The sequence below is a fragment of the Prosopis cineraria genome, unplaced genomic scaffold (genome assembly GCF_029017545.1).
Source record: "Prosopis cineraria cultivar Desert tree isolate PC_DT_omini unplaced genomic scaffold, ASM2901754v1 PC10, whole genome shotgun sequence".
In the NCBI taxonomy this organism is placed as follows: domain Eukaryota; kingdom Viridiplantae; phylum Streptophyta; class Magnoliopsida; order Fabales; family Fabaceae; genus Prosopis; species Prosopis cineraria.
Genome location: NW_026555341.1, coordinates 14,135,812 through 14,153,107, shown reverse-complemented (window position 1 = coordinate 14,153,107; position 17,296 = coordinate 14,135,812). Strand labels below are relative to the sequence as shown.

Sequence of the window (17,296 nt, the reverse complement as noted above, 5' to 3'; positions counted from 1 at the left end):
TATTAATATTGACATTTGACATTGATGAATTTTTTTTTTGCCAGAAATATTGATATTGATGATTAATATCAATGAATTGCCTAAAACTTTTTATTATTAATTATGAGAAGAAAACTTCAGAAATAGAAAAAAATATTTAACACTTTTTTTTTCTAGTTGGATTTTCTTATGAAAGTGAATATATATACATATATATTTCATAAGTAGTCATATTTTATTCAAACGCAAATACTTCAATTTTTTTTTTGTTTTATTGGAGTCTATTTTTTTCACTTGTATTTGAGTCTATTAACTCTTTCAATATAATATATAAAATTTACAAGTTAGAGTCATCAGTTATGAATGATGTGATTATTTTTAAGACTTCTAATAATATACGGAGGAACAAGACTAATCACATTTATAATGTATTAATTATGATATTATACTCAATTAATTTAATAAAGAGCAGTCCCATAAGAAATCATTTTATCCAAGCAATTCAAATGAGAATACTAGAATAGCCAGGGCGCTGTCTTTTCCGGCGATAAGCCTCGCAATCATTCAAATTATTATTATTATTATTATTATTATTACCTTAATATATATTATTGCATCAAGATGACGTCATGGCCCTTAAGTTTTAAGCTTTTAATTCTCAACCTATAAAATTGAAAGGGTTTTGGACAAACGGCCCATTCTCAGGATGGGAAATGGGGATCTGTTGTACTATTTCATTTTTTAATAAAAAGTTGTTTTATTTAAAAAAAAAATTCCACACCCAAACGGCTTTGTATATAAAATAAATAAATTCAAGTCAATCAATACATAAAATATAGTTAATCGTTATCAAACTAAATTACTCATCATTTCCAAAATGCATATTTATATTTACCCATTTAATAACGATTGATTTGTCTTAAAAAATTCACACGATAAATATTTGATATTAAATTTTAAATACACAGCATGCGGACTACTTTGCATATAATTAAAAAAAATATAATTTTAAATCTTCGTACTTTATTTATGTTTTGCTATCATTTACTGTACTTTTTTTAGTATTTTAGATATATATACTTTTGTTTTTCAGTGTTTTAGTTTTCTTTAAGGTTCCTACACTTTATTCATAAAAGATTTAAAACACTAAAAAATAAAATTGTAGGAATTTAAAACACCAAAAAAATTGTAGGGAGTAATAGCAAAACACAAGCAAAGTATAAAGATTTAAAATTATATTTTTCCTAAATTAAAATATAAAAAATATTCCTTGGTCCTTACAATGAAGATCTATTAATAATATATATTTATAAAATTAATTATTTAAAATTAAAAATTCTATAATTTTTTAAAATTATTCTTAATTGAAAAAAGGAAAAATCTATTATTTAATATTAAATAAATACATTATAACTATTTCATTAAATTTTATAAAATATTTTAATATTAAAGACCATGAGAAAGAGTCTATAATATAGCATGAGATAATAATGTATTATGATCATTTCCTTTTCTGATGAAATTATGATCATTCTTAAAGGAATGGTTGAAACTACATGGCCAATTTTTTTTTTTTTAAGTAAACTATCTCATGTCTAAAAGCCTACAACTTTGACTAATCTAAATTGAGTACATGGCTAATTTTAATATAGACCTAATAATTTAGATCAACCTAAATAAGCTTGAAGAAATTTGAGCCAAGTTCAAATTTAAATGAGGTTAGCTTGAATATTTAAATTCTTTTTATTCTAATAAAATAAAATTAAACTAAGATAAAAAATTTAAAATATTACTTTTTAATATAAAAATTGAAATTGGCTAATAAAAGAAATAAGAAAATAAAATCATAATTAACAATTCACGTATTTGAGCTACCCAAATAGATCTAAAAGTGAAAAGTATTAGAATCGAGTTTAGTTATATAATTCTTTTTTTTTAACAGGTTTGATTGTTTAATCTCAATTTGAGTAAGCTCAGCCCATCCAAATTACCAATTCTATTTTAAGAATGATGAAAATTAAAAATCAAGTCAAGTAGATGGTATTTTTCTTAAGAAAAAAATAGCACTGAATAACAATTAATCTAGTTAAAAAGTATCAAGTGTGTGGTTGGAGTAACATATGGATATCTAAATTCGAATAATCTGAACTTTGTAAATTAAGATATTGAAAGAAATTAATAAATAAAGTCTACTTATATACATATATGTATGACTTATTTATGAAATTATTTCCTTTTTATGTTTTTGGAAGATTTTGTACTCATTTCTTTCTTCATTGACGATAGATCTCTCCATACATGAAATGAGCCTAGCTTAGCATCCCCATATACCAGCAAGAACATCACAATTACTTAAACTATGCAAAGTGGGAACATCATCGATTCATTTTCAGTACACTGTTTCTTTTTCTTCATTTTCTATTTGAGCACTGTACCATATTATATATATTGCTTTATATATATATATATATACACACACCCAGTATGGAGGAGCCAAGCTAAGCTTCATAAGCCACCATCAACACTTTCTTTCAATTTTCTCCTTCTTTTACATCCTTTCTTGTTTGGTTTTGTTTTTCTTCCTTTCACCTTTAATCTCAAATTCAACAGAGAAGAAAGAAACTCTGAAATTGACCTTTTGGACAATGAAATCAGATCATTCATTTATATGTGTAATTTATAAGCCTCCGAATTCTGGTATTAGTTCCTATCTAACCCAAGAGTTAATATATATATATACACACACACACATATATAGGGCCCATTATCTTGCCTTTCATACTTTGGTCGGTGAAGTTTCGAATGAGACACGCTTCTTTATTACAATAATTCTCAAAAATAACCCCAAGCACTGTTTTACCCTTTTTTGCTTTGAAATTAATAGAGATTATGATGAAAGGCCTATATAGCTAATCACTCAAAGATTAGTTTTTTTTTAATATTTATAAAATAAAATAATCAAAAAGTCTGAATTATGGTAATCATGTTTGTTTTGAAGTTTTGAGATATTGATATAATAGTTCACTCAATTTATAAACTAGACCTGTGCTTTGTTAGGTTTGATCGAGTTCAATAATTCAGTAGTATGATGATCTTGTGTGGTCCTTCATTGAATTTATTATATTGATTATATTTATCGATCAATGCCTTTTTTTTTTTTCTATTTTAAAGATGATTTGAGTTTAATATTTCCAACTTGTAATGCTTAATTATTATGATAAATTAAACACAATCTATTGTGTTGAGTGTAATTACTTTGAAAAATTATTAAAGATGTTAAATTACAATGTTAAAATCTTAATCCTAAGACCACCTTGATGCTAACATCAGTAACTTAATTTGTATCCTATATACATTGAGGTTGCAATAATATATATACTTCTTGGAGTCTAATTAAATGGCAAGTACTTACTTTTGTTACTTGGTTCAAAATATAAAAAAAAGATGCTGTATTTATATTTTCCCCCAATTTTTCCCACTGTTTAATTTATCACAGGTCTCATTATATGTTTCATGGGAATTGTGTTTCTTTTTATTAATGGTTTATTCAATTGGGTACTTTACTAAGGACATTTATTTTAATCAAGGGATAATTTGGAAAGTTATACAATTTTCAACAATTTTAAAGATATCAATTGTCACTCCTTAAGTATTGCGACATCGTTAACTTTTTTGTATAATTGTAATTCAAAGGAGTACTACTTAAATCAAAATTATTAAACTTGTTTTTTTTGGAAATATATCATTCTTAAAATATAAAAATATTTTTATGTTTTCTAAGAATACTTAATGAATTTTTTTAAAATGTCGTTTTTAAATAGTTAAAATTAATAATATTTTTATATTTATCTATGAGTTAAATTTCCCTATACAAATTATAGGCATAAAAACAAAAAATATTTAATAAATTTTTTTTCTAAAAAAATAATTAAAAATGCTTTATAATTTTAATCATAATAAAAATTTTTTAAAAAATTTCATTGTCAAGTTTCACACGCATTTTTGCACGCGCATGCACAAAATATCAAGTTTAAAGATTATATAGTAGCTAGATTCTGTAGGATGATATATATAAGGTTTGCCCACTAACATCGAAAGGGATGATCCATTTCAAATGAGATTATGAATTATGAAGAACACTTGTAACATCTCGTTAATATTTGTTAATATAAACCTTTCTCACATTCCAAAGTGGCTATATAGGTAGGTAGAGTCATAGATTTCACCTAAAGTCTTTTGTTTATTTCCCGTCTTTTGAATTTGCATAGATTGATGCACTCCTGAGTCCTGATAACCCTTACGCGCCAACGACAATCACATCACTAGGTAGTCTTTTTTGGAAAAAATTACACTTATTTTGCATAAAAGAAATTTAATTATTAAAAAGTCACATAAAATGTGCAAAATGCTCCCAACTCTAAAATCCTAACACAATGCATTAATAACTAAGTAACCAGTATTTATAATTTATAAAAAAATAATAACTTATAATAGTCAGTTATAAATGTTTATTGTCCAATTATAAATACCTTTTATTAATTTATAAATGTACATGATTTAAAATTTAAAAATATTTTATATATTTTATGAGACTTCTTAATAATTAAATATCTTCTATAGGACTAATTGTAATTCTCCCATCTTTTTTTAACTTATATCACCTTTTTTAATTGTAGGGAATAAAACATTATATAAAAAAAATATGGCAAACAAATTAAGAGCATGGCCAAGCAGTCATGGATGAACTTGTTACAGCCATAGTTGTATATATCAATTATTTTTAACTATTTCATCAAAATTTAAAAAATAATTAAATTATTGATGTTGTTTTTAAAAAATTTCATTTACCCTTTTTGAATGTATTACTTTTTAAAAATATTTTCTCTCTCAGATATAACATTTTACTTTTTTTGGTAAAAAAATTTAGATGAGGTAGATCCCAAAAGCTCCTTATAGCCAGGACATATCTCCAAACTTAAAGAATACTTACAAAGATATTTAAATATTACCCACTAACAAAGTCTTTATATTGACAATGAGATTTTCTCTCATGATCTTATAAATTATGGGCTAAATTATAACTAGCAAAACTAACATTTGTTGGCATGTGACATTTTATGATACTCATAAAAAATCATAAAAAGAATAAAATTGGTAGAAAATGATTAATGTTTTACTTTTTTTTACAAAGTGACTTGCAAAACAAAAAATCATCCATTTCTTTAAAAAGTTATTTATATTTTATATATAAGACTAGGAGTATAATTTATTATACAGGTGCCAACTTTAAAAGTTTTCTTTAACATTTCATTCATTGAATCTAATATTATCAAGGATAAATAAATAAATTATTTTTTAAACTTTTGATTCAATAACACCATAAATTCTAAATTCATTTATTATGCAAAGTGTTTTCTCAATTTTTAAAAACATTGTAAGTAATTTGGTTTGCTATTAATAAAAATTAATTTTGACAGTTAGTTAAATAAAAAATGACAAAAAAGAACCCAAATTTTTTAATCCTTTGATGTAATTTTTTAGTTATTATTTGTAATTTTTGGGCCCTTCATTATAATTTTGTATGTCATTTTCTATATTTTTTAGGTTCTTTTTATGTTTTTTTAATAAAATAATAATTAAAGTTAATTTATGTTAATAGCAAAAATAGATTGCATTGTTTTTAAAAATTAAAAAATAATTTTTATAATAAATAAGTTCAGAGTTTACAGTGCTATTGAAATAAAAGTTTAATGGATAATTTGCTCATATACCTCTTATCAATTAATTAATTTAAATTTGAGTTGTTCCATTACCTTGAATAAGTGATGAATTAATAAGCTTTCTCAACTTAGCTTTCTTAGTGTTTAGGAAATTTGATCTCAAAATCTTACTTTCACTTGAACCAATCATAGATATATAGTAAAATATTTAAAACAAATCAAACCTTATTTTTAATGTTGATGATAGAATAAGATTCAAAAGGACGCAGATATTATTACTATTAATTATATACAAGAAAGTATTAATGTTAGGGTGGCGATATTGTCAATGTCCCCTTCAATCTTTTCTTTCTTTTGTGGCATTAGCACAGTGGACATTGTTATTGTTCATATAAATCAATGCACTGGCCCCATTTCCAGAATTTTCAACGCAGAGAAAGTAAAGAAATTACAATATTAAATAATTAATATGTACAACAAAAATAAAATGAATAAAATTTTGAAAACATATCAAACCATGTGGCCTACCCTGCACTGTGACAAATCGGTTTGTCCATGGTTACAACACTTTTCCTTAATTTCTCCATTATACTAAAAAATTTAACCAATTTATTTAATATCATCTGCCACCACCTAATTGGACATCTTTTTTTTAAAAAAAAAAATCCTAAAATTGTTTTGCAAGACAACATTTAAAAAATTGATGATTCAAACTTGATGAATGAGGCATATTAAAAAAAAAATTAGATTTGGATCCAATAAGTAACCTAGATTTATTCATTCAACGAATATCTCATTTAACAAGATATATAACAATTATTTAGTTTAATTGAATACTTGTAAAAAGTTTGTGATCGTGATAATTGTTTTGATCTTTTTGGGAAGATGTATATTAATAATTTTTAAGTATTTATAAAATTTAATAATTATAATTGAAACATTTATTAAATGAGTCATCACTAAATCCAAATCCAAAAAAATATAAAAGCTGTCATCCTCTCTGAAGTTTAAATATATGTGGACAATTCTATTTTAGCAAGGTGCCATAGATGTTTTTACGTACGTTAGTAAAATTAATAAATAGTAAATTTAGTTAATTACAAATAAATACATATAAGAATTGTCTCCTACAGGACTATCAAACAAAACCCAAGTGGGCACAAGAATTGCTGGGCTCTTAACTTCTCCCATTGACTTATATATAGTAAGAATCAAGTGATATATCAAATAATCTACACTATGTGATGGAATACACTACCTAACTTATATATATATATATATATATATATATATTGTATGAATAATAACATTGACCCACAAGACAGCATGCTTTGAGGATAGTGTGCCATCTATGTTTTTGAAGCTTTTAGCAAACCCCCCAAGATTGCATTAATTATCTTTAGGTCCGATGACAAGAGAGAAAAGAAATATGTGAGTGCAAATTATTAATATATAATAATACTAGTGTCATGTTAAGTATCAAATCAATAAAAAGGAACCAAGGGAGAAGCTACTGGCATGCTAACTAGACAAGAAGAGAAATGTGACAGCAAATAATTACTATATTCGATTTTATTTATAAGTTAATTTTAATATATTTTATTGAAATTAAAAAAATTTTAAAATTTATTAATGTTGTCTAAAAATTTAATACTTTTTTCTTATTAAATATATATATTTTAATACTCCCTTCATCTCAAATTATAAAATAATTTTAAACAATATTACATATATCAATAACACTCATTAAATACAAATTATCATTTTATTTTTTATAAATATAAACTTTTAAAAATACTCTTCATTTAATACTTCATTGATGAAAGAATATAATGAAAAGGGTAATATTAAAAAAGTATAATTAATAAAATATTATTTTTGTCAAAGTATTTCATATTTTGGGATACCAAATCTCCTTTAAAATTATTTTATAATTTAAAATGAAGCGAGGGTAACTAATTTCTCCTGCCAACATTTCATGGATTAAAAAAAATTACAACAAAAATTTAATGACATGATTTATATATAAAACAAAAAACTCTCCTCCCTACCTTACAAACATAATTGAGAGGAGTATTGTGGAGGTCAAAGTACTGTTTGCTTGGGAGCAGAACAATACATAAAGGGGAAACTATTTCACATTGTCGTTAAGTGATGAGAAGGAAGAATAAGAGGGTGGGGATTAAGAAGAATGGTAGTTTTTGTAGGGCATGCACCCATTAGTGGGCACAGAAAGGTGTGTGTGTGTGTGTGAGAGAGAGAGAAGCAACAAAATTTATTGGTACAGATGGAAAGCTTGCTAGCAAGCTAAGCTAATACAGGGAAAAGAGGATTGGAAGTACTTGAGACATGTGGTGAAATCAAGATCCATATCATTTCCGTGTTGATTAAACCAAGAGAGGGTGTGGCTATCATTGTGCTGCCGTCACTGAAATCATTCTCCATGGTTTTGTTGTCTTCACTGAAACCTTCTATTAACTAATTTTGATTTATGTTGGGTTGGGCCTTAACTAAGTAAAAAAAAAAATATGGAAGAATGACAGCTATGAACTTCTTAAAAATATTAATACTTAATCAATTTTTTTAAAAGATTTTCAGTACTGAAACATAAAAACATGAGCATTGAATTTGAGATACTAAATTATAACGAGATCCTGATTTGATATTTATAATTTTATATCCTGATTTGATATTTATAATTTTATAAAGTCCTTAGTTGTCATTCTCCTTGCAAATTTTTTCCAACATGAAAACCCTTGAACTCAAACCCTATTTGTCAGTGTTGGTTTAAAAAAAAAAAAACCTATTTATCAAGAGTATTGAGTTACTTGTTTGTCAACCCAACTAATGTCATGTCCCTCTTCCCTCTCCTTTTTTTTTTTTTTAAAAAATAGTTTTGGCTAAAACCCTATTCCTTAATTTGGTTTACTAGGACTATGCGGTTTGCAAGGACATCGATGCAACTTATAATGGGCACTTGGGCAAAGCCCAAAATGTGAGAACAAAAAAAAAAAGATCTATGATGGGTCTTTAGCCCCAAACCTATGAGGAATAGACCAATGTTTGAACGAAGAAAAGTTATAGGCTCTTGGGCTAGGCCCAATTACATGAAAAACGGATAATTTAACCAAAGAAAAAGGAAAAAGAACTAAAAATTAAAAGAATAATGGCGTCGCCCGGACTCGAACCGGAGACCTTCAGTGTGTTAGACTGACGTGATAACCAACTACACCACGACACCTTGTTGCTCGGCTTAAGTTTAAATTGATTATTTAAATAAATGAATTTTACCGGTTTTCTTCCCAGCATTATCTGTTAGCTTAGCTCTGCTCCCAGAATGTCGCGGCGGTAACCAGAGAAGCAGGAAGCTAAATTGAACGATACAGAACAAGGATGCTCCGTGCGACTACGTTTCTTCCACTCTGCAATTCGACGAATCTCCTTAATGCTACTCAAAGCAACTCGGATTATTCTCTTGCTTTCACGATAAAAGCTCAGTCATATCTGCTCTCTGGCTTGACTCTAACGGATTCTTCTTTCATGCTATGCTTCAAATCTCTCCAATTTCAGCATCCTTGTGTTAATTCGAATGCGGCATATGGTAATGGGTTTGGTGTGTGCGCTTTAAAGAAGCGAGGGAAAGCTGCGGGTGTTGGCGTTTTGCAGACGGACGATTTTGATGAGGACGTTGGGGATAGTGATAATGATTTTGGGGACTTTAGTGGTGAAGAGGATGATGATGAGGACGATGAGGGAGTGGTTATGCCGTTTGAGCAGATGAGAAAATGGCTGAAGAACAAGCCTCGTGGTTTTGGTGTAGGTAAGGTGTATGACACTTCTATTGAGGACAAGCTGCTTGATGAAATACGCGAGAGTAGAGAAGCTCAGGTTGCTATTGAGGATAATCCCATGATGTCTGGTGTCAAGAAAAACGAAGAGAAGAAAGGTTAGCCTCTGAATTGCCCCTTTGTAACTCAGATATTTTACTTACCAAGTTATGTTTCTTTTTCATGTTTTCTTGTGTTTCTTACGTGAAGTCTTCAGAAAATGGTATCCATTCTGCTGTACTTACTGGTTTCGTTTGTGTAGTTTAATTTTTAAACTGGATATGTTTGCTTGATTGAGGATAGCGCTATATCTTAAAAGCTTCCATAATAGATTTTGACAAATGCTAGGATTTTCTACTCTGTATGCTTGTCAAAATCTCCTTAGTCTATCTTACTTTATGATAATGCTTATTTGCAAGGCCGTTGATTGTGAAGGTGTTTACTGTTTATATTTTCTCAATATGTTAAGCGTGCAATGTGTCTGTGTTTATTCATTTGGATGGAACTTTGCAGCCCAGGATGTTAAAAGTGGAGTTCAAGTACGTTTGGTGAACTTGCCAAAGAAGAAGAACATCTATAGGGATCTTAAGTTAGCTTTCCAAGAGATTCCTGGCTTGGTTGATATAGTCCCAGCTGTTTCTGGTAACAAGAGGACAAGGGACCCTGTCTGCAAGGGCTTCGCCTTTGTTTATTTCAAGTGTGAAGAAGATGCTGCAAGGTGTGTTCTAAACCCAATCCCAATCCTTTTCTAAATAGGACAAGACTTGCATCTAGTTTTCTTCGAGTGTTCTAACCTCAATGTTTGTTGGGTTTTCGATAAAGCGACTACATATGAATGCTTTTTCCAAGTCAGCAGCATGTTATAGATTATTTCAAAAATACATTTCATATGTCACACTTAAAAAAAAAAAAAAATCATCTTAAGATTTTTCCCCGTTCCAAATCTGATAGATCTAGAGCATCACATCTTCCAATTGAGTAATAAAACATGATAATGGCCTCTCTGAATTTTTGTTGAATAGGGTTCTTTTTTCTTTTTTATTTTTCCTTGACTATATTGCAACCTGATATGTCTAATATATAACGTTACAATAATTTCTGGAAGATGAATATTTAAAGATAATAAGCTTAGCTTTGTCTAGACTCTTGAAACGTCCTCTTCCTTCAAAACATAGGGTTATTAACCTTCCTGCTTAAACTGTTTCCAGAATGACATTCTTCTCGCTATGAAAATATGTGAACCTAGTAAAAGATGGGTTTTTATATTGGATAATTAATTCAAGCTTCTCCATGTTATTTTACTTCGCTAGAGTGACTAAGAATTGCATTTGCGTGGGGATCCATCTGGCATTAATCATTGCATGCCACTGTTATCGTTCACAATGACTCAATTTATTCTCACTGTACTAGCATCTTACGAAGCCCAATCCTCCTCCTCTTTCAGGTTTGTGCAGCTATACTCTGGGAAAACTGTTACCTTCGGTAAAGTTCAAAAGCGGATAAAATGTGAGCTTCTGAATGAAAAATCTTCAGTTTCTGCATATCTGGAATCAAGCCAAGATGATAGTGCTGCAGCTACACCACAGCTCCTAGTCCCAGCCATAGAAGAAAACCCAAATGAGGATTCCAATGTAGATAATTCTGCTTTCAGTTGTTGGGATGAGACTGTTTCTAGCACTGATGATTCGGATCCCCTATTTGGAGTAGAACAGGTTCAAGAGAATGAAGAGTATGCGGCAACACTGGATGTAGATGATGGTGATGACAGTATGGAACTACAGATTGGTTCTGAAATTAATTCACTTTCCTTGGAGCAGAAGCCACCTGGCAAACCTAAACAAGGGAATGTTGTTAGGAAAAAGCCGCCTTCCAAAGAGAAAGTTAAGAAGGTTCCTAAGTTCGACGTTCTGAGATCTGCAAAGAGGTAATGAATACCCCTGTGAATTATAGAGAATGTGTGTGAGATGATTTTTATGTTGATCGATCGTGTTCATTCTGTTAATCTGGTTTCAGGTTGAAGATAAAGGAGAAGGCTGTTCTTAGTGATGTTCTCTCCAAATATGGACCAAAATCTGCTTTAGCCTCAAAGGGTAGTTAAGGAAATCACTAATTACCATGGCCAGATGCTGCTGAGTGGGACTGATTTGAATGATGAATGAGGGAGGGGATGGTCTCCTTAATTCCACATTGTAACTCTATGTATTCTGAGATTTTATTTCAATCAAAATTTGCTAAAAATCATGACAAAAAAAAAAAAAAAGAAGAAGAAGAAGAAGTAAATTTCAGCCCATATCGATTTATTTTAAAATTTGCGTGCGTCTTCATAACATTATAACATTGTCAATAAAAAAACATTACCTAATCACCTCCAAGAATATGTTCATCATTAAATATCATATGATAAAAAATATGCCGTATTTTTTCCACAAAAAATTCAATATATATATATATTTTATATCTAATCTAGGGGCAGATCTAGAGCCAATTTTATGGGGAGCCAAAATGCAAAACTGCACTATGGTAGGGGGTTAAAATTAATTTTTAACATTTTTAAAAAAACTTGGTTGGGGGGGGGAGGCACCGACTCTCCGGTGCAAATTTGTATATGATCTAATCACCTCCAAAAATATTTGATCATTAAATATCAAATTATTATTTATTTATATATTATTAAAAGTGCCGTTATTTAAGCTTGGTGCAAATTGGTATAACAAATAATCATTTGAAACTAATAGTATTAAAGTTAAAAAATTAAAAAGATATTTTATAAAATTAAGGGATTAAAGTGAAATTTTAGGTAAAGTTAAAGGACTCACTCTTACTTTAGACTCTTAATATTGTTAGAAAATTACCCAAACATATTTAATTATCAAAATTAATTTTAGGAAATATTATCAAAACATCATTATGTTTTGTTATTCATTTTTTATAATTAATTTTTGTCAATTGAAATCTAAACTAGATTGTGACTTAGCTCCTCTTTGCACGGGGGCAAAAAAAAGAAAATCGAGTCACACACAAGTTAGGTCAAGGCATTATGGAGGGAAAGGTGAAAGGGGAATTGGGTCATCCACATTGTTGCCATCAGGTAGGGTTGCCATCGTCTCTAATTGAAAGAGATAAATGATCTGATTCAAATTGTATAGTTCATTCTAATTTGTGTCTGTGAGCCAAAAGAGAGTTAGTAAAAAAAGTTTTGATTTTGCTCTAACTTGGTAACTGTGTCGATGACTTCAAGATGAAAAGAATATCAAAAAATTGCATTCCCTAACTTAGCCCATTTGATGCTTCTTCCCATTCTTGCCAGCTTGGACAACTAAAGGACAATGTTAAGCACACATTAGACGTTAAGTCTTTTGTTAAGCAACAATCGCTCAACCTATTAAAGAAATACGATAAAGAATAAAAAAAAATCAAGGATAATGAGATCATTCTCTATGGTTCCATCATTCCGCTAAATGATTATGATCATTTTCCTCCCTTGCAAAAGGGTGTAGGAACCTCTAGCAACTTAGGAAACTTTAACCTTCAAGACATGCCAATTCCTTAAGCTCCTGAGATTGATGTAGGAGTTGCTACCCACCACAACAATTATGAGGAAACCCTCACCGAACAACTAGAGCCTTGGCCATTATAGAAGCATGCAAACATGATGATGAATAGTGGGATAACTGCCTAACAGCCTCTCCTTTACTCTACTCGACCCTAAGGCTCTATAAGATTTTCACGGTGAAATCTCTGAGATTAATGATGTTCATTTTCCTAAGTTCTCCTTCTTTAAAAGGGTACTAGAGAGGCTATACAAACCTTGGGGCCACTCACTATATGTTAAACTTTTAGATAAATATATTGGTTGTCGAGCTTTGGAAAATATATTGCAGACATTGTGGGCAAAAATTGGAACTATTGAAGTGATAGACCAAAGTAATGAATTCTTTCTGGTTAAATTTTCTATAGGTGAGGATTATAACCTTGCCTTAACTAAAGGCTTGTGGATGATTAGAGACTCTTATCTCATGCTCAATCTATGGGTTCTCAAGTTCAATCTTGCTACGACTCAGATTAATATGGTGGGGGTTTAGCTTTGAATAACTTATTTTCCTTTTAAATACTACAATGAGAAGACACTCACCTTTATAGGCAACACGATCGGTTCCATTATTAAGGTAGGCCTTAATACTTCCTTGCCATTTTCACTACTTGAGGCTCGTCAACTTGATCCCTCTACTACTAAAAAGCAAAAAAGTCATTTTTTGCCTTTCAAAAGTCAACCATTGATTTCCTCCATTTCCCCTGTTATCCAACCTTGCCCTTCCTCACCCAAGCCCATTCTGTCTCTTAAGTCCACATTATCCCTACTTAATTCACATCCCCACCATTTTGCCCCTCTGCCCTTCATTCTACTAAATCTCAAACCCACCTTAGCTTTGGCCCAAGTCTCTCCCTCTTTCCCTCCACCTTTCAGCTTACCCAACCTTTTATTCAAGCTCAATGATATAGTGGTCAATCTTATTGATGATAACCCCGTGTCTTCTTTTATGTCCCCCATGATTTGAGGCTTTAAGGCCTTTGATGATGATGATGATGAGATTGATGGGTTTGAAGACCTATTAGAAGTTATGGATAAAATTGTGAATCTCTCTTAATCCCATCTTATTTTATGGATAGTATTCTTTCTTGGAATGTTAGGGGCATGCTCCCCGGCTTTTCAAAAATATTGTTCTTTCTTGATTAAAAGCTGTAGAGTAGATTTAGTAGCCCTCATGGAAACTCACTACTTTGACTCAAAGCCCTTTGCTTTTCTATAGACTTTAGGCTTCTCTGGTATGTTTTTGAGCCTAAGTATAGGGCACTTTGGTGGAATAGCTATTGCATGGCATAATTCCAACATGCCATTCATTGCACTTGAAAGTTCCTATTGCTTTATCCATGGCTATGTGGGCAACCCCACTGCTCCAACCCTCCTAGTCATGGTAGTCTAGGGAATCCCCCACTCAAATTTGTGTGAAGCCTTTTTGTCTAACCGTAAATGGATTGTTGTAACCTCTACTATCCCTTAGGTTGTTATTTGTGATTTCAATGAAATTCTCTCCATAACTGAAAAAGTGAGAGGAGTGCCAATCAATATTCATTGCTGTAATAACTTTGCTAGTTGCATCTCAAGTTGTGGGATGACTAACTAGGGTATCATAGGACCTCTATTCACATGGAAGGGCGCTATACTTTTTGGGTATAGTTGTATCTATGAATTCTTAGATTGTGCTCTCAACAACACTACCCTTCTTCAATCTTATCATAATTGTCAAGTTGAAGTATTCCTTTGGATTTCTTGCTCTGATCACAATCCTCTTTTATTCAAGCTCAACTTATCTCCACCTCTACTAAGAACTTGCAAGCCCTTCCATTTGAAGCTTGTTGGGTTTCTCAAGTGAATTTTATAAAGGTTCTTGAAGATTCTTGAAATTCATCTCTCCCTCTTAATGAGGCTTTGGACAGATTGTGTACGTCCTTTACTTCTTAGAAGCATTCATCTATGCAGGATATCTTCCAAAAGAAAAAAAATTCTTTTGGCCCATCTCAAAGATATACAATCCTCCCTTTCTTATCCACATTTTGATTATCTAACTACTCTTGAAGCTATTTTGTAGAAGAAACTTGACTTAATCCTGGACTAGGAAGAGCTTTTTTGGTTTCAACATTCTCTGTAACATCTTAAATTTCAATCTAAGGAACTGGTTACTGATCAAGGGTAGATTAATAATTAGTAGATTAATTATGGTATTGGATGTTGGACTAGTATATGATGTTAGTTGCTTGGTGTGGTTATAGGATCGAATGGTGAAATGGCAAGTTAGGATGAAATACATGAGCATCAGTGAGATTTACCTCACTGTGCCACGTGCCGCAGTAGGTGCTGCATGCCCTGTGACACATTGCACAAAAATTACTTAAAGTTGACATGATCAACTCTTGAAATCAGAAGGAGAAGGGAAAGAAACTCGCTTGAGAGGCAGAGAAGAGGACCTCTATGTTAGGGCATCAATCCATGAGAGCTCGGGACTTTGCTTTGACTAGAGACTTATCAGGTAAGTATCGTATAACCCTATGCTATGTTTCTACCTAAATTTCTTTAAGTTTGGTTAGTAGAGAAATTCAATTAGAAAGTTTTAAGGCATTGAAATCTAAGGGAAATGTTTAAAAAGGGATTTTAAATGCAAAATTAAAGTTTAGCAATTAGTCTAAAGTTTAGTGGTCGAATGTTGAGGATATAGATTTAATTAACCTAATTTGTTAGGTTAAAATGGAGGAAATTGGTAAATAAAGGAGTTAGGAGGGTGTTTTGGTATTTGATTAGCCTAAGGGCAAATAACTGTAGAGAAAGGATTATATGAACTTAAAGAGTGTTAATTAATTATTTTATGCATTAAGGGGTTTGGCTTAGCCAAAGTAATGCTTGTGTTATGTATTGAAAACTGATTGAAGGATATTCATTATATAGATTGAGCATTCGAGAGTTTCTTGAAGAAGTTGAATTGACTTGAAAAGTTCAATACGAATTGTAACCCTTAGTACAGAGGGTAAAAAGATAACTGGAGTAACCTTTTTACTTGTTTGTTTATAAAATTGTTTGCAAGTACTTTGTATAATTGTATGCAATATGATCTATAAACGGATAGAGTAGCTAGCAAAACTTGTGAAAGAATATGCATGCCGGTTTGTGAGTGATGCTTGATATGTATGAGAAAAGACATGTGCTAGACATGTGTATTTGTATTTGCGAATATTAGATTGTGGTAGGGGGTCACAGCCTTACTTTGTGCAAGGCTTGGAAGTCTTGAAGGTTTTAAGCATAGATCATGCTCCAATAGGAAGGACCTAAGAGAATGATCTATGAGCATACTTTAGACTAGGGTAAGGGGTCGTGGTCTTACTCTGTGTAAAGTTAGGAAGTCTTAACAGTCCAAGCGTTGATAATACTTTACTAGGTGGGACTTAAGAGATCACCCGTACATATTAATGATTCTTAGATTGAGACAGTAGTTTGGTGGGCCCTATTTTGTGTAAAGCTAAAAGTCTTGGTTCAAGCGTAGAACTTACTTTGCTAGGGGGAATGGGAGTGTATGAGCATAGCCATAAATGAGAATAATATTGTGTGCATGTATATTTATATTGTTTTATTAAATGATGTTACTTTATCTCTTATTTATGATTTTACTTACTAACTATAATTTGGGTTAAATCCAAGTTACTATGATGTATGTCTCACTCTATTATCTTTGTATATAGGTGAAATGAGTACGAGAAGGCCCGAAAAGAAAATGAGAAAAGAGTAACCTCTATTGGTAGTAGTATGACTACCTAGTTATGTAATGAATGTATAAATGTATTGCTAGATATTTGAGTTGCCAACTAGGATGCATAAGTGTATATAAATGTGAACATATGATTATGTGGTTGAGAACTTGCTTGTATATTTTGTAAGCATCTTGCCGAGCCGAGTGTATCACAATGGTAGATACATGGGTAGGCTTAGATGCTAATCAAATATGTTTTATATTGTATAACTTATTCCACTAGTTTATGTGTGAAATTAATGTGCTGAAATATGTTGTGTGTGGATCTTGACTAAATGGTGAGGCTTGACCCTATTTATATGTCAAGTTTGTTTGTGATTCTTGACCATATGTTGAAGCTTAGTTCCATATGAGGAAGTCGAATAGCACAAAGTGAAACAAGTCTATGTGTGCATGTGTTCGTAAAAAAACAAAC

General features: G+C 30.7%; 1 protein-coding gene and 1 non-coding gene across 2 annotated transcripts; one reads left to right on the top strand and one right to left on the bottom strand.

Moving 5' to 3' along the window:
* Positions 1 to 8,866: 8,866 nt before the first annotated feature.
* TRNAV-AAC (transfer RNA valine (anticodon AAC)) lies at positions 8,867 to 8,940 on the bottom strand. Its single transcript has one exon. It is a non-coding gene; the product is annotated as a tRNA-Val (tRNA).
* Positions 8,941 to 9,023: 83 nt separating this feature from the next.
* Positions 9,024 to 11,821, top strand: LOC129323042 (uncharacterized). The gene is made up of 4 exons (XM_054969581.1): positions 9,024 to 9,645; positions 10,040 to 10,244; positions 10,971 to 11,450; positions 11,540 to 11,821. Exons 1-4 carry the CDS (start codon positions 9,093 to 9,095, stop codon positions 11,622 to 11,624), a joined length of 1,323 nt encoding a protein of 440 aa, XP_054825556.1. The 5' UTR covers positions 9,024 to 9,092; the 3' UTR covers positions 11,625 to 11,821.
* The last annotated feature ends 5,475 nt before the right edge of the window (positions 11,822 to 17,296 follow it).